The sequence below is a fragment of the Rhagoletis zephyria genome, unplaced genomic scaffold (assembly GCF_001687245.7).
Source record: "Rhagoletis zephyria isolate East Lansing unplaced genomic scaffold, Rhagoletis_zephyria_1.1 Rzeph_scaffold_00557, whole genome shotgun sequence".
Classification (NCBI taxonomy): Eukaryota; Metazoa; Arthropoda; class Insecta; order Diptera; family Tephritidae; genus Rhagoletis; species Rhagoletis zephyria.
This window is the reverse complement of record NW_016157641.1, coordinates 199,098-221,895: the sequence shown is the minus strand read 5'-3', so window position 1 is coordinate 221,895 and position 22,798 is coordinate 199,098. Positions and strand designations below refer to the sequence as shown.

Sequence of the window (22,798 nt, the reverse complement as noted above, 5' to 3'; positions counted from 1 at the left end):
AAATCTACGTTTGTGTATAAGTATGCATATGAATGTACATTAATATATTTGTCTTGACAAGCAAATACATACTTATAAACATTTTAGTACAACAGAAGACGAACAAAGCCGCCAAAGCATCAAACAAACGTTTTTTTTACAATAATGTTAATACGCTCTTATGAAAAATTAAAATTAATTTAATTAACCATAGCTATGCATTCTATATTGCACTGAAATTTTTAAATAATTTTTGGAATAAATCATATCTTTGAAGCTAAAAATCACTTTAAAAAATCCTGACGTCAGAGAGAACACTTAAAAACGCACTTTCGCTGTATTTGGCCCAAAGTCGATTGCTTCGTGTGTTTCGAATTTCTTTTTATTTTTGTCGGTACGGTGTTACAAGTAAAATATTTTAAATGAGAACTTAATTATTATTTTATATTTTTTCGCTCAAAAATAAAAGTTATTGTCGAGTTTTAGTTTTTTGTTCGACAGAAATTGCTATAATTTTATTTTTATTTTTTCGGTCACAAAAAATTATTACTTTATGATTTATATATATCTATGAGTTTAGAGATAAAAACCATTATTGAGTTTTATTTTTCCACTGAGAAATAGTGATTATTCTATGAAAATTTTGAGACTTATTCTCTTTTTTATGGTGTCACTTCTTCCGAAAAGGGTACGTGGGAAATCACGCGAATATAGCTTTTGTATTTTCGTTGCTATTAAGTGAAAAAATAAAACTTAATAATAATTGTTATCATTGAGCAAAAAAAAAATAAAAATTAAGTAATAATAATTTCCTCAAAGCGAAAAATTAAAACTCAAATGTTAATTTTTTTTATTGGTTAAAATGATAACAGAATATAAAAGAAACATATCTGCGATCACCAGTTTTTTTTCGATGCTTAGAGCATGTTTGTTTTTTTTAATCAAATTTAAAAAAAGTATCGATTATTTGCCGGCTCTGGTTTTCAATTGCGTAATGGAATGAAACCCCGTTTTTTTAAACGTAAATATGTCTAAATTTTGGTGGCGTTTGAAAAATGTCATATGACGATTCTTGCTTTACACAACAAGACCTGCAAGAAAAACGTCATCACTTCCCAGGTATTGCTACTTCATTATTTTTTGTATCACTGTGCAGTTCGTTATTTGCGCAAATTTTGATTTTATTTTTTAATTTATGTCACTTCACGACCTAACTAAGTACACCACACATTTATTATTATTTGCTGTATTTTTTTGTATGCTCTTTTTCATTTTTTAAGTGGCAACCAAGACACGACGTACATAATTGCATACACCCATACATACATAGGTATATGTACTTACCCTGCAAACCAAAGTTCCCGAAATCTTAACGAAATCTTTAGGAGTATCTGATTTATGTAACAATTTTTTTCCGAATCTTCAAAGTATATGAAGTGGTTGACACGAACTCGTAAAGAAATTTCTGTACGAAAAATAAAGAAAATTCTGAAAAAAGTCTGCAAGAAATTCTTCACATAGCAGCATTATTTTCATTTCTTCACCGATTTTCTTCCGAAATTTCGTAAAAGAATGGAAGTGTGCGTAATTTATTTCATTTTAGAAAATTCGGAAAAAAATCGGATGGGATCTTTCCGAATTCGTTAAAATTTCTTTACGATTCAGAATACTCTGAAAAAATGGTTTGCAGGGTATGTATACATACGTACATATACATATATCTGTTACGTAGTCATACATAAATAAATGCAATTTTAAACAATTTCCCGCTTGAGGCCTTAATTATATTTTGCAACGTTCAAACAAAGCAGCATACACATTAAGGGCTAAGGACATGTGTGACATGCACACATACATACATACATATGTACAGGAAAATATTTACACACAAAAAATAATAACAAAAAGCGAAGAAACCCTAGGGCGTGTTTACTAAATGAAGGAGAGTGGGATAACACTCATACGACATGTCACCCCGACACAACAGCAGTTTCAAAACGTTTTTCCTTTTTTTGGTTTTGCCTTTGAATGACATTAACAATTCTCGGTGATATTTTGATACATACTAATTTAAGTTGATTAGAAAATTTAATTGTTATTCCATTGTAATTGTAATATCATTTCCATTTGACAAATGGAATCTTGGCAAGACTGGTGAAAATTAGATGCAGCGAAAGAAAATAACAATTCAAGCTTACGTATAAATGTACGTACATATGTGTGTTTAAACGTGCACACATAGAAACTTCCTTTTACCTTTGAGGCGAAAATTCCGAATCGTTGTTTCTTTGTTAAACAAATTTATGCGTTATACATACATACATACATACATACATACATATGTATAGCGTTGGTTGTTTTGGATAATAAGAATAAAAAATGCTACTAATTTAGACCCCCGAGCTTGCTTCAGTAAAACTGACAAGGTCAAGTACTTAGGCTTGTTCACTAACAGGAATTTGTCGTGGAGGCCAAGCATCGAGCAAAGGGCAAGGAAGCCATTAGTGGCCTTATACTGCTCTAGGGGAGCTATTGGAAAGAGATGGGCTATTTCGCCCCAAGTTGTCTATTTGCTCTACGAGGCCGTAGTCAAGCCTTTTATGTTTTATGGCGCCCTGCTCTGGTGAAACTCGCTTGCAAAGGCTACACTAGCTAAGCAGCTGGAGCACGAACAACGGAATGCTTTAATTAGTATTAGTGAGACACTGCGGACCACTGCCATATTGGTACATAACGTAATGCTGAACGTAGTGGCTGTCGGCGTGGCAGGCAAAATTGCCGCGTCGCGAACAGCTATTATAAACTCAGGGAAGCCGGCTAACGGACTGGACACTCTTATGACACATTATAATTTCCCATAGCGTAAGTTAATGACACATACTATAAAACAACAAACAACTACTATCTATTATTTTTAGAGATAGATTTAAGCTTACCAACACATACCGTAAAATCATTTTATGTTGCACTGCGTGGCACTAGCTGCCACTTACGTTTGTATGTATGTATGTATGATTGCTAATAACGGCAATATTTAACGGGNGCTGCCACTTACGTTTGTATGTATGTATGTATGATTGCTAATAACGGCAAATGACAATATTTAACGGAGCTCGGAGGCATGTTTGATGTCAAAGATCTGGTGTCGAGAGGATAAATACTGGGCAAAAGATAAGATAATCGGCTTTAGCGTCTGGTAAGTAGGATACTTAGAAAAATGATGGCGCATGTTACTTACGTTAAGTCAAGAGACAAAAATGCTATATACTTACATACATACATACTTATGTAATATGTACATAGATATTTTCATACATGCATCCGCACATATGTACATATATATGTATATTAGGGTGTTCCAAAAATGCATGCGAAAAAGTAAAGTCGGAATTTTTATGCTCTCACCCCCTAGCATTGTTCTATACCGAAAAAGTATACCCTTATTTTTTTATTTTGAAATCAAAAAATATTTAGAGGTCGCTCAAAGCGCCCAAAGTTTTCCATGTATTATATATGGGGAAAAAAACAACTTTTCGTAGAAATGGTATAGAATAGTTAAAAAGCAATATTTTGTACCCCAACACTCTGTTTATCTGCAGGAGATTCCCAACAATAATACCCAATAATTTATTTAAACATTTTTTCATCGCATTTAAATATAGCAAAATGAAAAATAAAACCGACAGAAAAGAGACAAATTTAATAATATAGCCTTGCATTAGTAAGGCCCAATTTTAGATGGCCTATTAAAGTAGAGATCGACAATCCCTTCACAAACTTCAACAATTCATTTTAAGATCATATATTTAAGCTGCACTTAAATGACCAATATTGGCTATTTAAATATTATATATGCAACCCTGAGTCTGTACCAAGCAACCAAGATCAATCCCACCAAATCCCAACAAAAATCAATCAGCTGTTCGGCACAAAACCAAGCAAATGCAACAACAATTTCAAGAACAAGCAGCAGTGCTGCCAATTGTTTGACATATTTAAACAAAGCCGATCTGTAACCCAACGAAAGCTAAATGGCATTTAAACAAAAATCCACAATTAAACTTAAGTGCCGTTTAAATATTCATTTGAAATTGGCCCTAAGTAAATATTTATTAAAAGTGAATTAGTCAGAATGTGTGGGAAGGGGAAGTTGCTAATTCCTGCTGAAGAAATTTTTAGGCAAGCCTTTAATTTATATTCTGTTCATATTTTCAGTTTCATGCTAATGTACATATTGCTACGATTATCCTTGAACTTTTGACGGATTTACCAAAAATCTCGGTTCGTATGCTGGGTTGTTAAATAAACGCTCGTGATGACCAAATTGCAGTACAATTAATTTTCGCGTCCTTTTTGGGATATTTTCTCTCTTCGAACAGACTAAATTTAATTCAGTGATGCAACTCTGCAGTGCTGCCAAACATTTATTTCCATTTTTTCTGAGCTGTCACATTTTTGTAGTTTTGTTTTCATTTCAAAATTCTTAGAAACAGATGGAAAAATATAAAAGTCACTTTAGTGCTTCGTAAATCTTTTTTTCTTTTTTAATATAAATCAGAGATTTAAATTACAGGTTTTATTAACATTTTAAGGTATGTAGATTTATATATATGCATATTAACGTGCAATAAAATAATAATCGGCATGTCATACAAAATTGTTTAATCCGTGGATAATGGCCTTGCATACTATTGATTCCCCAAATATTTTGTTAACTTTTGAGTCCACACACATATGTATTTAAAAATAGTATGTTAATTAGCCGTTAATAAATGAAGAAAAATTTATAATGACCTACATATATTTCTTTCAGATCAAGAGGCAACGGTGAGAAATATATAGCTGTAAAACAAAATAAAATTAGATAGTTGGAAAATGTTATCAGCGTTTTCGAAGAAAGCATAGTTCATTGCGCGAAGGAGAAATCGACAATACAATCATGTCCATATTTGGCTGGGGCAACACAGAACATGGCGAACTTGGACTGGGCGGCATTGAGGAAGAAGAGGTTAATTAGTTATTAAGATTTTGATACAAATCAATTGTGACGCACGTTCCGCTTAGATTTTGGAACCCCGAGAAATACCCTGGAAACCAGAACAATCTGTAATCAGCATAGGATGCGGCCTCGAGCATACTTTATTTTTGACTTCAGACGGAAAAGTATACTCATGCGGATGTAATGATTTTGGTCAATTGGGTCACCAACAGATGACTAAGCGGCCACGTATGTGAATACACTAAATATAAGACTATATAATTATTTTTTCCATGAAATTCTTGTACACCAACTTGTAGCATTGTCAGCACTATATACGTTTCAGCAGGTGTGTGATAAATTTGAGGTCATGAATGAAATTGGTTACTCGATCAAGTAACGCTTTAATTGCTTTCCCTATTGGCTATAGTGAACCTAAAATATATCATTTTAAAATTTCTTAACAGTGGCACGTTTTTCGTTAAAACACTTTATCAACAAGTATATCGTCGTTTAAAGTACAAAACCGCGTTTTAACATAATGCAAAACCGCGCATAAAGATAATGCAAAACCACGTACGTGAGGTTGCATATATTATTTTGTAGAGAGTAAAAACACTCATATTTCAAAATTGTTCTCTCTTTTATAAAGTAATCGCATTTCTGGCTGGTATATTTTAGGACAAATGGATAAGGGTTAAGCCAAGAGCTTCGGTGAGCAAATCCAATTTTTGGCAAAAAATGTCAGTTACGCGGTTTTGTACTTTAAACGACGCTATGCGTAACAACAACAATAAATAAATATTTGCATCGTCATTATCTTCATTCTTTAGTAAACTTACGATTTTTAACACATTTCAGAGCTTATAAATGATCTCGGTAATACTGTTATCACGGAAATAAGTGGTGGCGCTAGGCATTCATTAGCGCTCAGTGAATGGGGCCAGCTTTACAGCTGGGGCCATAACGACTATGGGCAACTGGCACAACAAGATGGATTAGATGTTGTGCCTTCCCCGAAAATGATCAAAAAACTTGCTACTCAAACTGTTATACAAATAGCAAGTGGTTATAATCACAGTCTTGCATTAACTAATTGTAAGTATACAAACCTATAATTGTCAAAATGCTATAAATGTAATTGTATCTACAGGTGGCGCTTTATACTCTTGGGGTTCAAACATCTATGGCCAATTAGGAGTATCACCGCCAAGTGAATTGGCTCACGCCACTTCTCCTCGTATAGTAGACTCATTGCTGGGAATACCTATTGCTTTTATTGCATGCGGGGGCAATCATTCTTTCATTATCTCAAAATCTGGTGCTGTATTTGGCTGGGGACGCAATAATAGTGGACAATTAGGACTAAACGACACTACACATCGACATTTTCCAACACAATTGAGAACAATTCGTAGCCTGCGTGTGCGCTATATAGCCTGTGGTGAACAATATTCTGTATTTTTAACCAACGATGGTGGTGTTTTCACATGTGGCAAAGGTTCATACGGTCAGCTGGGTCATGGCGGCAACATGAATGAAGTATTGCCAAGAAAAGTAACTGAGTTAATGGGTAGTACAGTTACCCAAATTTCATGCGGAGCCCAACATACGCTTGCTTTAGTGCCATCTCGTGGTAGGGTGTACGGTTTTGGATTAGGTTGTTTTGGACAATTCGGTACACGCAAAGTGAATAGCTGTTCGCTGCCACAAGTCATGGTTGGACCTTGGGTATGTTATAACCCTTTTTTTTTGTTTTTGTTAATTTCGATGTAAAGTTTATGAAATCGTATATTTCAGGTATCTCCCAGCGGTTCCAAACTACTGAATACTGAGACCAAAGATAATCCAGACATGGGTTTTGTAATACGGCAAATTTTTTGTGGGGGCAATCATTCATTTGTAACTACCTCTCAATTCATTGACAATATACTTGCCTTCGATTGTCGCATTTACGAGTATGTGATTTAAAGATAACAGAGAGCGAGTTAACTGCATAGATCTTTTATTTACAGGCCTAAAACTCAAATCATGTGTATAACTAGTGAATTAGCCAAGCAATGTGCAATGGTTGAGAAGGATTCATCAATCGACTTGGACCTATTAACAACCGTAGAAGTGATTTTTAAAAGTCAAGCTTGCCTTAATGGATCCTTTTTGCTTGGAGATAAGCATTTTTGTTGCACCTCGAAGCAACCTGGGGTTGACTTAGTAGAAGTTAAACAAACATTTGACTACATACGTAAAGTAGAACACGAAAGCCTTAAACAAATAGTGGGTACACGTTGTACCAAGCCTATTAATATTACTTATATATATATATTTTTTTTTGTTGATTACCTTATAGATTTGGGACAAAATTACAAATGAAATAATTACATCCCTCATGCCATCGCCGGCGGACGTAGAAACTTTAAGACTTTATTTAATTTTGCCTTTATATCATGAATTTGTTAATTCTAAAAATTATGAAAATCTTCATACGCCCTTTAGCAATGCTGTACTTCGACTTAAGGAGATACCTAGGAAAATCGTTATTATGTGGTGGGCCCAAACGCCTATTGAATGGTTTGAAAACTTGGTGTCGAGCTACAAAAATGTAGTTGCTCACATTATCAGTTTTAAAATAGCTGCAAACTCCAGAGGTCACTTTGAAAAGAAGGTAATAATCAGTAAAAGCAAAAGAAATCTTCCACTTTTTCATTTGCTAATGCGACTTTTTACTTGTGTTTATATTTTGCATACAGCTCGTTACTTACAATTCCAACTTGTCAGCAGCTTTAAATTTGCTGGTTGTGCTTCATCGCATTAATCATAAAGAGCGTGCTGAAAAAATAGATTATGACATTTTCCACTGGCCAGAACTGACCGATTATGTTGACATTCAACAAGATTACATACATTGGCTCTTTGAAAAGAATGTAAATAAATGCACAAACAACACTACATTGAAACCTTGTGGAATTAATTTTTAATTTTTTCCTTTGCAGCCCGATACTTTCAATATATGTAATTATCCGTTTTTGTTCAATGCATCAGCTAAAACAACGCTGCTGCAGACAGATCAAGCTATCCAGATGCATGCGGCAATGCAAAACGCCGCCAATTCGGTATTTTTTTAATTTTTTGCAATAAATGCTTTGGCATTTGTTATTTTTTCCTATGTTTTTTGCAGGGAATACTATCGCTGTTAACATTTGGAACGCCTATTTCACAGTTCATTGTTTTAAATGTTTCTCGCGAGAATTTAGTGCAGGACACTTTGCGGGAAATAATGCAATATAGTCAAAGCGACTTGAAAAAGCCACTGAAAGTATGTATTAGCAACTAATAAGTTGATGTTGCATCGAAATAAGTATCAGAGAGTGCATTGTTTGAAATTTTACACACGCAATTTTAAAAAATTTTTTATGTACTCCTTTTGTACAGATCAAATTTCATGGAGAAGAGGCCGAAGACGCTGGTGGTGTTCGAAAAGAGTTCTTCATGTTGTTATTAAGAGACCTTTTGGATCCGAAATACGGCATGTTCAAAGAATTTGAAGACTCACGTACACTTTGGTTTGCTGATGTTACATTTGAAACAGAGGATATGTACTTCTTGATTGGAGTGATATGTGGCCTAGCGATATACAATTTTATTATAATAAATTTACCATTCCCATTGGCGCTTTATAAAAAATTACTTGATGAACCTGTTGATATTAGTGATTTGCGCGACATTTCACCTGCATTAGCCAATTCAATGGAATCCGTTTTGAATTACAATCAAATTGATTTCGAAGAGGTTTTCAACTTAAACTTTGAAATATCCCGTGATATCTTTGGTGAAGCGATAACCGAGGAGCTAAAACCTAATGGTAGCCAAACAGCTGTTACTTTGGAGAATAAGTAAGTCAGTCGGTGGAATTTTANTAAAACCTAATGGTAGCCAAACAGCTGTTACTTTGGAGAATAAGTAAGTCGGTGGAATTTTTAACTAAACACACGCTTAACAGACATTTTTACAGAAAAGAGTTTGTAGACTTATATGTTGATTTTATTTTCAACAAGGCAGTGGAGAACCAGTTTACCGCGTTTCGTAAAGGATTTATGAAGGCAATAATCTTTAGGCAATTTTATATCTATGTAATTTAAATAACGAATTTTTAATCTTAAAGGTATGCTGGGGACGTGTACTGCAAATATTCAAACCCGATGAATTGATGGCTGTGGTTGTTGGCAACGAAGAATATGACTGGCAAGCGCTGGAGCTACAATGTGAATACAAAAATGGTTACAATTCCGGCGATCAGACGGTTGGTCAACTGATTTTTTTTTTGTATACGTTTTTTATATATACCTTCTTAATGTTAACAGATAAGATGGTTTTGGGAGGTCTTCCATGACTTACCGGAAAGTGAAAAGAAAAAGTTTCTTTTGTATTTGACAGGAAGTGACCGTATACCCATTCAGGGAATGAAGGCCATTAAAGTAAATTAACTCCCGTTTTACTTTTATGTGACCAATGTTTCAAATTCTGTATTTTTAGATTTGTATACAACCAACAAATGACGACCGATTTCTCCCTGTAGCTCATACGTGTTTCAATTTATTAGATTTGCCTCGCTACAATACAAAAGAACGTTTGAAATATAAGTTACTTCAGGCCATTCAACAAACTCAGGGTTTTAGCTTAGTATGACTTATAAATACAAATTTCAAATTAAAAATTACATTAAGAATAATTAATTATTTTCGCCAGACAAAAAATTCCTATAAGGGTATACATGGATTTGTTTTCGTTGAGTCGATAGGTTGTTTTGAATATTGATAGAAAATTTTTATTGTTTAATCCAAAATTTTTAATGAAACTGTTTGCATGTGTAAGCATATGTATTTATGAACATAATATTTGCAAATAATAAAATGTATTGAAAGTTTCGCGTTAAATGAAAGCTTATTTACATACATTTATGTGCATATTTTGGTTATCATATATACTAGCTTGTACCTGTATAATGGCTTATGCTTATAAAACAATAACAACGTCCTTACAAATCACTATTCTTAGTATAAAAACAATATAAAAATTGTTATTATCAATATCACTACATATTTTACATTTAACGGTAAAATATTTTTTACATTTTTATAAATGCTTTAGAAAAATGCTGTAAGTTGTTATGGAGGAATAGCGAGTGTTCGGAAAGTGTTATAGTTTGAACTAAACATATAAACATGCATATTATGTATAAACATTTTCTAGTATTTGAAATAAAAAACTAAGAATATTGTAAACTTTTAAGGTGACGTATGTAGTAGTCGTTTTAGACATTTTTCTCAGACACATCAAATCTCCAGAAGTCTACATTGATATCAACGCTCTTGCTTTTGTGAAATGAATAGCTGGTGTCAATATTATATTTGAGCTCCGCCACCACATTGCCCTTGACATGCCAGTCCTTAACCTTTTTTTGTATGTAGTCGCTAGTGGAATCAAAAAATATAAAATTATAGACGATATTTGTACATTGCTGAAAAATTCATAGGCAAATAGGGAAAATTACATACAGTGCCGGACAAAAAAGTGTTGCCACATAGAATTTCTCGCAATGTATGCAAAATTTTTTATTCTAACTTTTTCGTTATTTTTTTATAGAATAAAGTTCATACAACCTAAAAATATAAAAAAAAGAATAATAATCTGAGTTCGCAGACTCTGCACGTGTAAGGCCCAGGGTGCTGCTAACACAACAACAAAACAATCTCCAAACTTGTAAAAAACTCATAAATATTCAATAAATGTACATACTAGTTTGCAGCTTTCTAATCAGATTTTTTAGAAAATCCTATGTATGCAGTTTTATAGCCCAATCAGTTTTAGTATAACAAAGTGCAAGTTTGAAGATGCTAAAAAATCGCGTTGATTTTTGTCAATTTTTTCCACAAAGTTTCTTCGAGAATTTGTTTATATGTTATAATAAAAAACTTTCCATACATTGCGAAAAATTCTCTGTGCCAATACTTTTGTCCGGCACTGTATGTACATCATAAAAAAAAAACTTTCAAAATCTTAACCTCATATGTATTGTGAAAAATTTAATATCCTCTATAAAGTTCAGAGCACTTTAAAATGTGTAAGTTGCCGTTAAATTTTTGACCTTATGGTTTTCATTCAGCGAATGTACAATATCAACAAATAAATGTATTATCTAAAACCAACAACATTTTGCTATACCGTGTTGAGCTTTTGTGAAATGAATAAACTGCTCCTGATGCTAGAGTTATGCCAGTCTGAACAAAACACATATCGATACCACTGTTATTTTTCGTACCAAAAGGTGGATTGGTAACAATCGTATCAAAAGCATTTTCCCATTTCTTACTGTTAGGCAATGTCAATACGTCACATAAAACGCAATCTAAGTTCGGTAGTTCCATATCTGTTACATTTTCACGAAATATCTTTAAAAAAAAATTAGGAAAAACAAAGTTGTTACTCAAGTACGAATTAATATGCATATAACAAATGCTATTTACATTTAAGGCATCATCATCGATTTCAAAACCTACGGTCATACCAGCGCCGAGCAGAAAAGAGCCGATACTCAACATCCCAGAACCACAGCCCAAGTCAGCAACATATTTTCCTTCGATATCACCGTATAATGTCTGAAATATGAGCATTGCCGACATCGTTAAAAGCTATTACATATTTTATTGAATTACAAACATGTGTTAGCAAGGCACACAACCACAACATTCATCGATGTATTTAAACGCATTCACATAGGGGACTATGCGGCAATAGCAAATAATAGTTATTATCCACAATCCTTAAAAACAAAGGGCATTTTATACAGACCAACACATTTTTTGTTAATATATAATTGGGAAACAAAGGAAAGTGTGTTACATTGATATTATTAAAGCATGTTGGGTGTCTGTAGTTTCAAATGGAATTGTATGGGTCGATTACGGATAGCAACGACACCTCAGTTGGGTTGCCATGGGCAGAGCATTGATTTTTTTTTCTTCTGGATTGATTTTGTTGGCTGGTTCTCAGCAAAGCTAGATCATAAATAAAAATCTGTAATGAATAGCAAAGATAGTAAAGTCCTATAAATTTGAAGATGATAAGGAATCTATCGTAGAAGATCTTCGAATTCGAATGCCTGCTACGAATATGAAAAAGTTGCTATCACTGAATCCGAGTGAACTCGAAAATATCGTTGCCAGCTTGCAATGCTGATTCAAAATTAGCTAAGGCAAATGGAACAATAGACATTTATGCTGCCCCAGCAGGCACTAAACCATTATCCTCGCTTCATACTTACGTTCGTAGCCATTCGGATTCTGTGATAGCACTTTCGTAGATTTCACGAAAAACGAAGCTACGATGAATTCTGTAATAGCCCTGAATAGAATCTTGAAGTATCTGGAACCAAGAAAATCTAGTGTGAATAACCTGCAGAAACAGTTGAGACCATAAAAACTTTTGCGACAACCATAAAAATTCAGTTAGCAACTCATTTACCAGCGTTTAGTTGCCATATGTGCCACTGGCAACGCAACTGAAGTTCGGTTGTCATCCGTATTACCGAGTCGAAACAAATTGAAGCAGCAACGAAACGAGATTAAGTAGCCAAACAAACGCAATGGTTGTGTCCTTACTTATATTTTATGAATTGTTCATCTTTACTGCTAGACCTGTATGTTGTAGAGCACACAACTTGCTATATGCGGGGGAGTAATGTACTGTTCTAATTTTATTTTCGGTTTTTCAAAACTATCCAAACCATTTAAGTACTCCTCCAGTTTTTTCAACTTTATGCACGCCATAATTTTAGTTCATCGGTGGCGCAGGATCAAGGCGGGGTAAAACAGGTATAAAAGTGTTTCCGTAATAAGAATCTTGCGATACAAAGAATCCTAATGTAGTGGATGTTGTTGCATTAAACACCGAGCGTGGTGCGTTTGCTAATCCACTACTTTGAGAAAAGTCCGAGGATTGCAAAAGTTGACTTGCAGGTATCTATAATCGATTTAGTATTCATTTCATATTTGTATGTTGCGAGCTACATAGTTACATACTTGATAAAGGCTATTTGTTGATATTCCTGCACCTAGTCCGGGTATGTTGCCTTTCTGCAATAGTTGCTTCTTCAACTGTAGATCCTCGAGAATTTTTCGGTTGGTTTCTATTTTAAATTGCAACTGAGTACATGAAGATATACCTTCGATATATTTTATAACTTATTTTACCTTGTTGAGCCCCCAATGTAGGAAAATTCGCCATTAACCCGAGATTTTTATATATATCAATACAAGGAATTTAACCAGAAAGTTCAATAAAAAGGAAAGACAAATATTTAAGCGGCACTCGCACTATACAACAAGTTAAGCTGAAATTAGTCAAGAACGTAAACCTACCGGTACGTAAACTCGAGTCAGCTGACACGATCTGTCTTATCAAAGCGCCATGTAAATGAAAACTCAACACCGCAGAATTTTTCTGTAGTTGTAGCCCGTAGCGCAGAAATCTGCGGAATTTAGATTTTTCCGTGTCAGCTGATTTCTCCTTCTTTAGATGGTTGCCACTTCGTCAGTTTTGCAGATGGTAAAAAAGTTATAAGTTCCTATTCGAAATATGTTTAAAATATTTGAAATTTACTATTAAATAAGGTTTTTGTTGAAAACTAAGTAATTTATATTTAGTTACAATCTATTATAGCACGAAAAATTGTGGTTGAAAGGGTAAGTTTATGAAAAGGCATTGAAGAGTGGCAACACTGTAGTAAGCAACACTGAGGGCTCCAGTAATCGACAAAATTCTGCGTATACAGACTGCGTTTAAGTATACGTTCTGCGTTCTCGACTAATTTCAGCTTTACGCTGCAACTTACTTAGGGTTAACACCATGATTCAATAATACCAGGTTGGCTAAATATTGACATTGGTGTCAATCGACTGCCTTGTAAGGTTGCATTTGAGTAGGAAAAGTAAGTAGTCTGGTAGTGCTGAAATGCGTTTTTGTATACAAATTAAATATAAATATATATATATAAGTATATATTAATCAAAATTAATGGAGTTCAAACAAATCCTTTATTCAAAGGGACTATATGAAGAATTAAACAAATAGTAAAGATTCAGTTGATTTAATGCATATAAATTAATCTTTTAAAAATTATTATATTTGTTGCATTTAAAGATTAAATGTTCAATATCTTAAATTGAATTACATTTGGTTTTTTTTAATTTAAATTTTTTAGTAAGGTTTTCTACTTTTTCCTCCAATCAGTCTTGCTAATCATTATATTGGTTACATTTTAAAGTTATATCTTCAATATCGCAATTTAATTACATTTGGTTATTTAAAAATCTAATTTTTGCGGAATGTTTTTTACTTTTTTCTCCAATCAGTCTTGTTAATCATTATATCGGTTAAACTTTAAAAATATGTCTTCAATATCGCAATTGAATTACATTCCGTTTTTTAAAAATGTTAATTTTTTGTAATGTTGTGTACTTTTTTCTGCAATCAGTCCCAATAAGCACAAGAAAAAATCCTTATTAATATTTCCACTTTCGCTTTTATGGAGTGGTATACTTACTTGTAAATATGCAAAGGCTGCACTTGACCAACCCAAACGCTGCAGTGGTAAAAATGCATGCACCAGCAAACGTGGACGGACACCCAAGTGATCCTGACCTTCACAGGAGAATATATTTATTAATATTTGTATTTTCTGCACCAGCCATACGTGGACGGACACACAGGGATCCTAGCATGCAAAACTTACTTGCAACGGCTGCACTTGTTGTAAAACGCTACTTTTTGAATACAAATTATGAATAACTCCGATACCCTGCAAATAGATATGTAAATTATTGTTGTAATTCAAATTATTTCCATTATTTTTGATTTTTTAGCCATACTTACTTGAATTTGCCCAATAAGAAAATGAATTCCCACGAAACAATCGATGAAAATATCGGCAGTGTTGCCTGTTGAACTTTTTATACGAAGACAATATTTCTCCTTGTATTTTAGTAGTAGTTTCTACAAATCAAAAAAGAAGGCAACACAGGTTAAGCCAGAATGCGGGAGCGAGACAACTGCCAGGTTATCCAACCTCATGATGCAATAATACAAGGTGGTGTCAGTTGTGACAGCTCGATTTGACACTGCCTTAGCTCAGTAGAATGAGAAGAAAAACGGGAAGAAATGAATCCCCATATGGGGGAAAAATATAAAATTTCACATTTTCTCCTAAACAAAATTTGCTTTTTTATAGTATATTCGATACGAAATGAAATAAAATACAATAAAATAACTTTTTAAGAAAACAAAGTGAGCAAAAATAAAAAACATTCAACTACATTAATGGGCAAAGAATAGTTAAAGAAGTAACACTGGTTCACGTAAGGCAGTCAATATGGCGGAATTAGAGCGAGAAGTTGCCAACTGATAACACCCATGAACCAAAAAGACAAGATCACGCGGGCAGGAGAGTAGCCCGTTAGAATCGCATTGAGGAAAAAAGTTGAACGATTTGGACATTAGCCGTTTGTTTACATTTCTTCGTTGTTTACAATTTGGTGGTGGCTTTTTACTGCAATTTTCTTCATTTTTGCTTGTGACAACGTGTGTACACATAAGATAAAGAATAATTTAACACAACGGCATGATTTATAGAAGAATTTGCATAATAAAAATGATTTTTCATGCGTTCAACAATTTCGCGGTTTTCTCCGTTCTCTTCGTTGTTTACTTCTTACAACAAAGATGGCGTCGAGATTTCGGCAGCTAGAAAATAACTTTTTTCGTTTTTTCCTTCCCGCGTGATCTTGCGTCTTTCGTTCATGGATAACACCTTGTATTATTGCATCATGATCCAACCTTGTATTATTGAATCATGGTTCATGGGTACAATACAATTTGTAGCCGACTTTGTATCAACCACCTGAAAGTGGATTGGTAGTATGTGGAACGTGACTCTCAAACACCCACACATATATAAGCCATTTTTGATTCGCCACTAGCAACTCCTTTAAATCCATAGCATTTTAACCCTTAACGTGCTAAGCAAATATACATACATACACTAGGCGACAAATGAAAGTGTACACCTTGCTCTAATATAACCCGCTGCGAAAATCTCTCATCATGACCAATGTCATCTACTAGTAACAGGTCTATTTTGCACTGGTAACATAAATTTTATAACCGGTAATTAAAGTGTTTGTCAATTTTTAAACCTTTTTCGCATTCTGTGCTCTCTTGTAACCGGTAAATTTGGTTACCATCTCATAAGCTGGTAACAAAATATTGCCCCGTGAAATATGTAATACAGGAATTTCCACAAATATTCATAGCTGAGTTGCTGAATATTTTCACTGCATTACCAACCTATCTAGAATCGCGGTGACAAGAAGTGGTAACATTTTTTGGTAATAAAATTTTCCGGTCACAAAATCTTCGGTAACGTGCAGAATAGACCTGTAAAGCACAAAATGAACACCTCCGACGACGCATTACGCTGTCAGTTACAAAATAACGTGCCGCCGAAGTTATTTCCAAGCGCCGAACTACTCCGAGCGACTGCTCTACATTCTACGTAACTTACTTTGTAAAGCAGCTCAGAAGTATGTCTGATACCTAATTTACATTCTAAATTCCTACTTACATAAGGGCGCCACGCATTTTTTTAAACCACGACAGATTCGTCAGTGAAGTGGTAAGGACCGCCGGGTGAAGTGTAAGTTCCTGGTAAGGTATTGCACTTTACCCGGCGGCCCTTACCACTTCCCTGACGAATCTCTCTTACTTTAAAAGGCCTTATATTTTAAGCATTAATTTAAATCCTCGTACTCTTGATTTGAAGGACTTGCTTTAAACTTTTGAGACGATTTTCGCAGGCGGCACGGTCGAGTTCGTTTGATATATCGTCCCACATTTCTATTAAATCCTTTTTGAAACTATCCAAGGTCACATTATTTATGTTATCTATTAATACAGCCTATAAATACAGTTAGGGGATTCTCTTAAACTCGTTAAGTCTCAAACTGTGTAAAACTTGGCAAGTTCGCGAGGCCTTTGTGGAAACACCCCCTTTAAGAAAATGTGTAAATAGGTGCATATAGTGGCTGTGAAACAATTTTTGTTTCGTAGTGTTCCCCATAACAGCCCGCCATCTTGTCTCTATCACTATTGGCTAAAATACAATTAAAAATTCCGAAAACTAGCAGAAAACCCAAGTTAGTACAGCTAGTGGTTGAAATTCATTCTTTCTATTCACATTTTTTTTTTTTTCATTTGTTTTCAATATTTATACATGTAATAAATTTTAGTGTTAAATTTTCCGCCCCTCGGCAATACTGAAGTTTTCGATCAAATTTGCACCGTAATTTTACGAGGGGTCGTAAATAGTGCTCCATAAAAGTTTTGATAGTTCTTTTCCGAGGCTCGTAAATTTACGAGGTTTGCGAGGCTTTTACGAGTTTAAGGGAAGACCCGTAGTGTTAAGATAATATTCGAACTTGGCCCTTTTATCGAAAAATAGAATTTGATGCTTGATATTTTGCGCATCCCGCCCATTAATACTTTTCTTAGGGTAAGCACATGGTGAAACGGCGAGCAAAACATCGAGCAATTTAGGCATTTTTTATTCTACCATCACAAGCTAATAGCTAAATCATGGTCAAATAAAACGAAACTGACTTATTTCCTATGTTGGCCTAATTTTGACAGTTTGACTGCAAATAAAAAAAATTTTAAAAATTCAAAAGCAAATATTTTTGTTTCGATTTTTTTTTTTGTGTGAATGTTTGCTTCATGGTATTAGCGCACAGGGTTTACTTACGAGACATAAAAATATCGCATTAAGCAAATAGATTAAATTTCTGGTCAAATAAAACACGCCTATTATAGAACGAACTATATTTTTTATAAATAAATGCAAAAAATTGTTCATGAAAATAGTTGTGAATACTATATTAGATCAAGGTGTACACTTTCATTTGTCGTCTAGGGATGTTACGAATGTAATATATTTCACACTGGCAATTTTTCGAAATATTATATTACCTATATTTCCGAAAAAGTAGTTTTGCTGCTTTTTGTCCATGAAAAATTGCTCACGCTGTCGGTGGAGCTCTAAAGTATTTTCAAGCAGTTTTCCACAAATCGCGAGTTGCTCGCTTTTCATTGATTTCAAAATTTTAATGTCTCCAAATTCTACACCTATAAGTCCTTTAACAGAAATCGTTGAAAGCTCACAATTATTTTATCGCCTGAAGCTAAACGCTAATTATTGTCACCATCCTGGTTAGGCAACAGTATCATGTATATATTCACATCATTTGATGCGTATGCGAATGTTAAAAATTATGCGTATCATTCGCATAAACGAATTCGTATTCAAATATTCGTAACATCCCTAATACATACTATATATAGGTACGCGGTAGTGCTCTTCATTGTTCGCTTTGTTGTTGCTCCCTCGGAAATTTATCGTTAAGCGAGCGGAGAAATGTACATTTGTACGTACTTAAGTGGCGATGGTATAGATTAGAAAAAACACCAATCTGTATTTACGGATACGCTTATGGTACAGTATGTACCGAATATATAATTTTATTAGAATTATTATAAGTTCTTTCTGTAAGTTGGTTTCCAATTGTAATATACATACAAATCATAGATAAAGATATATACACATACAAACAAACTAGGTAGTATTTTTAGATTGACAGCCGCTATCTTTTGGCTTCTAGTTGCAAAGCTCATCTAGTAACTATGTATAATTTAGCACATGCTTATAGCGGCCTTCTTCTCCAATTGGTGGTTTGCACCTCGATTTTCTGTGAATTCACGACTCTACAGTATTATGCAGAAAGGCAGTCAGTCAGAGGTTTGACAAATCAGCGACCGCTATTAAGGAAATTCTTCTCTCATTCAGATGTTTTATGTCCGTATTGGGCAACATGCCGGTACGTCATGGGTAACCACAATCAGCTATGGCGGATACTCACCTAGCCATTACTAATTATTGGAAAAAAGTACATCAGACGCATGCTGTCGTCATTAATGCAAAAGACCCTAATTTGCAATTCGAAATTTTGGAGAAGCAAAATACTTATTCAATTAACGTTGGAAACGCTTCCACAGCTGGTAATAAATCTCGTATTTTTTTAAGATAACTATTTGAGTTTTTGGGCAGAAGTGTATCTCAAAGCATACTGACTGAATATTAAAAAACGCACATAAAGTCTTTTGCATAGATGACCACGATATGAAAGTTGAATATCTACGTAGTTAGCTGGCATTTGTCTTTAGCTACATTTGTTATATCTGCACCAATTGAAGGTTTCAACAATACTTTCCTCACTTTCAATTAGTAATAGATTTCGAATTAATATGGATAATTCAAAAGGTTCGACTTATACTTGAATAGAGATAGAACATATGTACATACATACTTAAATACATACCAGGGCCAATCGTAATTTTTATGATTTACATTATCCATTCGTGGAAAAAATTTTATAGCAATAAGCCAGGCATTTCAATTCCCAACCACAAATATTTTTCAAAGATGGGGGCTACAAAAAAAAAACTCAGTTATCTTCAAATAACTGTTTTACTTCAAATACATACCCAAATTCCCTGGAAAGTGGATACTATGTTGAATTTGGTTTAAATGCAATTGGGTAGCCGCTGACAATGCTAATGATGTTAAAATCACTTTACATTATGAATTTTTGTGTATTTGAGGTTACTACATACCATTAAAAATATGTGCCAAAGCAAATCTTTTTTAATTACAATCTTTTGTGAAGGATATGTTTTGAAATCTTAAAACCATGCGCTTTCGTAACACCTTGTTCTGAAATAGTCCATTCAGCTTACAAATCTGGTCAGTCACTAGTTTACCTAAATAAGTTTACTATTTTCGTACTAATATTTTATTTAATAAGCATAAATAAGTGTTTACATACCAAAACCTGAACAATGGTGGTAGGTATATGAAATGTTTCTATAATCGAGAAAGAGATTTTATTCAAGAAATCGCAAAAAGAAAACATTGAATTGAATTTATGATTAGTTACATAATAAAATACGGAAAAATTTGTAATTAATTACATACGTGCTACGGGAATCGTCATGTACACACTAAAATCATATGTATGTATGTAGTTGGGGTCGAATAAAGTGTTATTGAATGCAACGGAGAAAATTCCATTTTTTCAACTTCTTCACTTTTAACGACGATGCCGCTCACGTGACTGAGACCTTCGGCGAGAACTGTACTTCTGTGCACGGGAGCGAGATCTTGATCGTTTTCTTTCTTCTCTGATAGGCGAAACTGCGCTTCCACGATCTCCTCGATCTCCTCGATCCCCTCGATCTCCACGATCCCCTCGATCTCCACGATCACGTCGGTCACGATCTTTTTCCCTTTCTTTATCCTTTTCAGATCGTCGCTCAGATCTACCATCAGAACTACTTGCACCTCCACGTTCATTGCGACGGGTGCGATCTCTAGATCTGGACCGGTGTACGCGTGAACGCCGATCTAGCTCTCGACCACCAACAAAAAATCGAGACCTCTGTCTGTCGTCATTGCGTTCATCTATTTTTCCACTGCGCTTAAGATCTGCTTTACGTGGACCTGCCGTTTTTTCTAGCTCCGCCAATTTCTCACGTATAGTAAGGAAACCCAGGTGCAATTTACCACCGAAGTGGTCAGCCAGTCGTATGTCGTTATCATGGATACCTAAATATGCAGAACATACCTCACATACACGCAACTTCTGTTGTTGATAGGTCGAAGCCGGCATTGATGTGCGATATTCGTGCTCTGCTTTAATTTTCTTTGACCGCAATTCATCTATTTCCTTCATTAAAGACATACTTTCTTCAACTTCTCCTGCTTCACCAAGTGCTTCGGCCTTAGCTAATTTTTTGCCGATTTCTTCTGCCAATGCATGTACTGCATTTGCTTTTTCAGCCACCTCGGCTGTTAGTTCCTCCTGTGTTTCCTTTAGACGCTGCTTTGCAGACTCTGTACGACGGTCACAATCAGCAATGAAAGCCTGCAAATGTTCCATAGCTTCTATATCATAATAAAAGTCATGAGACTTCGCAGCGCTCTGATAATCAGCTCTGAATGCCAGATCGTGAACTTTTGGGCACTCTCCTAGATCCATGCGAGTTGAAGCGAGTACATCATGAGGACAACAGTCAAGTAGAAAACTTTTACACACACGAGCATCAGAAAATTTAACTCCGCGTTCATCATCTCCATTGCGAGTTGTGCCCATTAATTGATCGAGCATTGCCCTCATTTGGTCCGTGGCCGACATTTTTAATTTTTTTAACTATTAAAATTATATTTTCAACGCCAAATAGTATTATTTTCGTAGGTTTTTAATAACCTTACCTAGGGAAGAAACTTATACAATTGTGTCTAAATGTTCGATACAACGAAATTCTGAGCATTTCGATAACTTGCATGCATATGTATTAAGAGCGGAATAGACGACTCAATAAACTACATGAACCAATTAGAACAGATCTAACCGGTTGAGAAGCAGCCATTTGTAATAACAATTGAGAAAAAAGTGTGTGACGTTCGCAATTTTGAAGTTTGCTATTTCTGTTTTGCTTTCTTTATGTGTATTTTGTCGGTGGTTTATTTCAGTGATTTTTAAGTGACTTTTTGTGCAAATGTAATTAAAATGGAGTGCGCGGTGATTGGATGCAAAAACAAGTACAAAAATAATAAATTGGTTATCACAAACATGTGCACAACAATGCTTGCATTTTTTCTTTATGCTTCGTCTTCATATTCTTTGTTTACTTTTCACAGAAAATAACATGGCGCCGAAATTACAAACGTCAGCCAGAAAATTACTTTTTTCTTTTGCTTCATCTTGTCAGATCTTGTGTAGTTGGATCATGATAAACTATACAAACTTTACTGTGGGCAGTTCGGTTGTATTCATAATTCAATAATACAAGGTTAGATAATTATTGACAGCTGCGGTTTGACACTCCCGAGGTTCAAAAAGTGTGAGTGTATTGCAACTGGAAAGTAGTTTATTGACAGGCCAAGTTACTGGAAATCCTTCCTCAATTTAAGCATTAACCAAAAATACAAGATCACGTAAGAACGCGACGTTGTATTTGTAACTGGTTTTGAGAAAAAAGTTTGCGAAAGCGGGTTCGTCAGCTGAGCGTTTGTTTACATCACAAGCACCACTATTTTACACTTTTATTTAAGTAAAGATGAGTTAATTCAACATGACAACACATTTTCAAGCATTTTATTGCATCAATTTACCTAAATTGTGCGCTTAATGTGGCTGACAATAATTTTGGCTAATTTTGGTTTTCTTTGCTTTTTTTACTTTTCGCTCGTTTTCCAGTGAAACAAGATGGCGTAGAACCCGCTAAAAAAATCGACTTTTTTCACTCTCTTATTCTTACGTGATCTTGTGTCTTTCGTTCATGCAATTTAATGCAGCGTTTTTGCTGTATATAAAATGCAACATTTAGCACTTTCGAACATATGTTTTCGAAGAGCGTACATGCTACCGCATTTAGCAAATGTACATTTATGCGAGTTCGAAATCGTATGCTTTTGACAAACAGCCATGTTCCAGTCGCTTATTCAGATCCGTATCTATGACGATAAATTCTCACGCAGAAGATAATGTGCAAAAACCCTACTGAAAAGGAAAAATAAATTTTAAACCGAAACTTCAATACAAAAAATTGAATTGTTTTAACCATGACCGACCATTTGTTTATGTATATATTAATTTGTCGGTGCTGTCAATTAAAATT

The 22,798-nt window shown here is 34.5% G+C and overlaps 3 protein-coding genes across 9 annotated transcripts; 1 reads left to right on the top strand and 2 right to left on the bottom strand.

Moving 5' to 3' along the window:
* Positions 1–3,129: 3,129 nt before the first annotated feature.
* Herc4 (HECT and RLD domain containing E3 ubiquitin ligase 4) lies at positions 3,130–10,243 on the top strand. 3 transcript variants are annotated; one of them, XM_017612580.1, is made up of 16 exons: positions 3,130–3,175; positions 4,793–4,987; positions 5,044–5,206; positions 5,819–6,055; positions 6,111–6,688; positions 6,758–6,915; positions 6,973–7,231; positions 7,305–7,619; positions 7,705–7,878; positions 7,948–8,067; positions 8,133–8,270; positions 8,387–8,847; positions 8,967–9,054; positions 9,117–9,254; positions 9,316–9,429; positions 9,488–10,243. In XM_017612580.1, the coding sequence occupies exons 2-16, from the start codon at positions 4,919–4,921 to the stop codon at positions 9,638–9,640; spliced, it is 3,165 nt and encodes a 1,054-aa protein (XP_017468069.1). In that variant the 5' UTR covers positions 3,130–3,175; positions 4,793–4,918; the 3' UTR covers positions 9,641–10,243. The 3 variants fall into 3 exon arrangements, with proteins under 3 accessions (XP_017468069.1, XP_017468067.1, XP_017468068.1); XM_017612578.1 differs by lacking the exon at positions 3,130–3,175 and adding an exon at positions 4,512–4,571; XM_017612579.1 differs by lacking the exon at positions 3,130–3,175 and adding an exon at positions 4,593–4,728.
* On the bottom strand, positions 10,028–13,340 carry Mettl5 (Methyltransferase like 5). Of its 3 annotated transcripts, XM_017612589.1 has the most exons (6): positions 13,204–13,340; positions 13,033–13,139; positions 12,649–12,973; positions 11,479–11,610; positions 11,177–11,403; positions 10,028–10,425 (listed from the first exon to the last, which is right to left on the bottom strand). In XM_017612589.1, the coding sequence occupies exons 3-6, from the start codon at positions 12,778–12,780 to the stop codon at positions 10,266–10,268; spliced, it is 651 nt and encodes a 216-aa protein (XP_017468078.1). In that variant the 5' UTR covers positions 12,781–12,973; positions 13,033–13,139; positions 13,204–13,340; the 3' UTR covers positions 10,028–10,265. The 3 variants fall into 3 exon arrangements, with proteins under 3 accessions (XP_017468078.1, XP_017468080.1, XP_017468079.1); XM_017612591.1 differs by lacking the exons at positions 12,649–12,973; positions 13,033–13,139; positions 13,204–13,340 and adding exons at positions 12,276–12,406; positions 12,476–12,597; XM_017612590.1 differs by lacking the exons at positions 12,649–12,973; positions 13,033–13,139; positions 13,204–13,340 and adding an exon at positions 12,276–12,597.
* A 5,204-nt stretch (positions 13,341–18,544) lies between these two features.
* On the bottom strand, positions 18,545–21,448 carry LOC108360335 (putative RNA-binding protein Luc7-like 2). 3 transcript variants are annotated; one of them, XM_017612588.1, is made up of 5 exons: positions 20,094–21,448; positions 19,945–19,982; positions 19,733–19,879; positions 19,604–19,672; positions 18,545–19,548 (listed from the first exon to the last, which is right to left on the bottom strand). In XM_017612588.1, exon 1 carries the CDS (start codon positions 21,310–21,312, stop codon positions 20,209–20,211), a length of 1,104 nt encoding a protein of 367 aa, XP_017468077.1. In that variant the 5' UTR covers positions 21,313–21,448; the 3' UTR covers positions 18,545–19,548; positions 19,604–19,672; positions 19,733–19,879; positions 19,945–19,982; positions 20,094–20,208. The 3 variants fall into 3 exon arrangements, with proteins under 3 accessions (XP_017468077.1, XP_017468076.1, XP_017468075.1); XM_017612587.1 differs by having other exon boundaries at positions 19,945–21,448; XM_017612586.1 differs by having other exon boundaries at positions 19,733–21,448.
* Positions 21,449–22,798: the final 1,350 nt, after the last annotated feature.

Excerpts from the sequence above, each read along its gene's own strand:
- Herc4 (XM_017612580.1), top strand. The coding sequence starts at position 4,919 with ATGTCCATATTTGGCTGGGGCAACACAGAACATGGCGAACTTGGACTG. Across the intron at positions 8,068-8,132 it reads TGCAAAACGCCGCCAATTCG|GGAATACTATCGCTGTTAAC; the intron begins GTATTTTTTTAA and ends TGTTTTTTGCAG. Across the intron at positions 8,271-8,386 it reads ACTTGAAAAAGCCACTGAAA|ATCAAATTTCATGGAGAAGA; the intron begins GTATGTATTAGC and ends CCTTTTGTACAG.
- Mettl5 (XM_017612589.1), bottom strand. The coding sequence starts at position 12,780 with ATGGCGTGCATAAAGTTGAAAAAACTGGAGGAGTACTTAAATGGTTTG. Across the intron at positions 11,611-12,648 it reads GTGTGCTCTACAACATACAG|ACATTATACGGTGATATCGA; the intron begins GTCTAGCAGTAA and ends CTCATATTTCAG. Across the intron at positions 10,426-11,176 it reads TTTCACAAAAGCTCAACACG|CGACTACATACAAAAAAAGG; the intron begins GTATAGCAAAAT and ends TGATTCCACTAG.
- LOC108360335 (XM_017612586.1), bottom strand. The coding sequence starts at position 21,312 with ATGTCGGCCACGGACCAAATGAGGGCAATGCTCGATCAATTAATGGGC.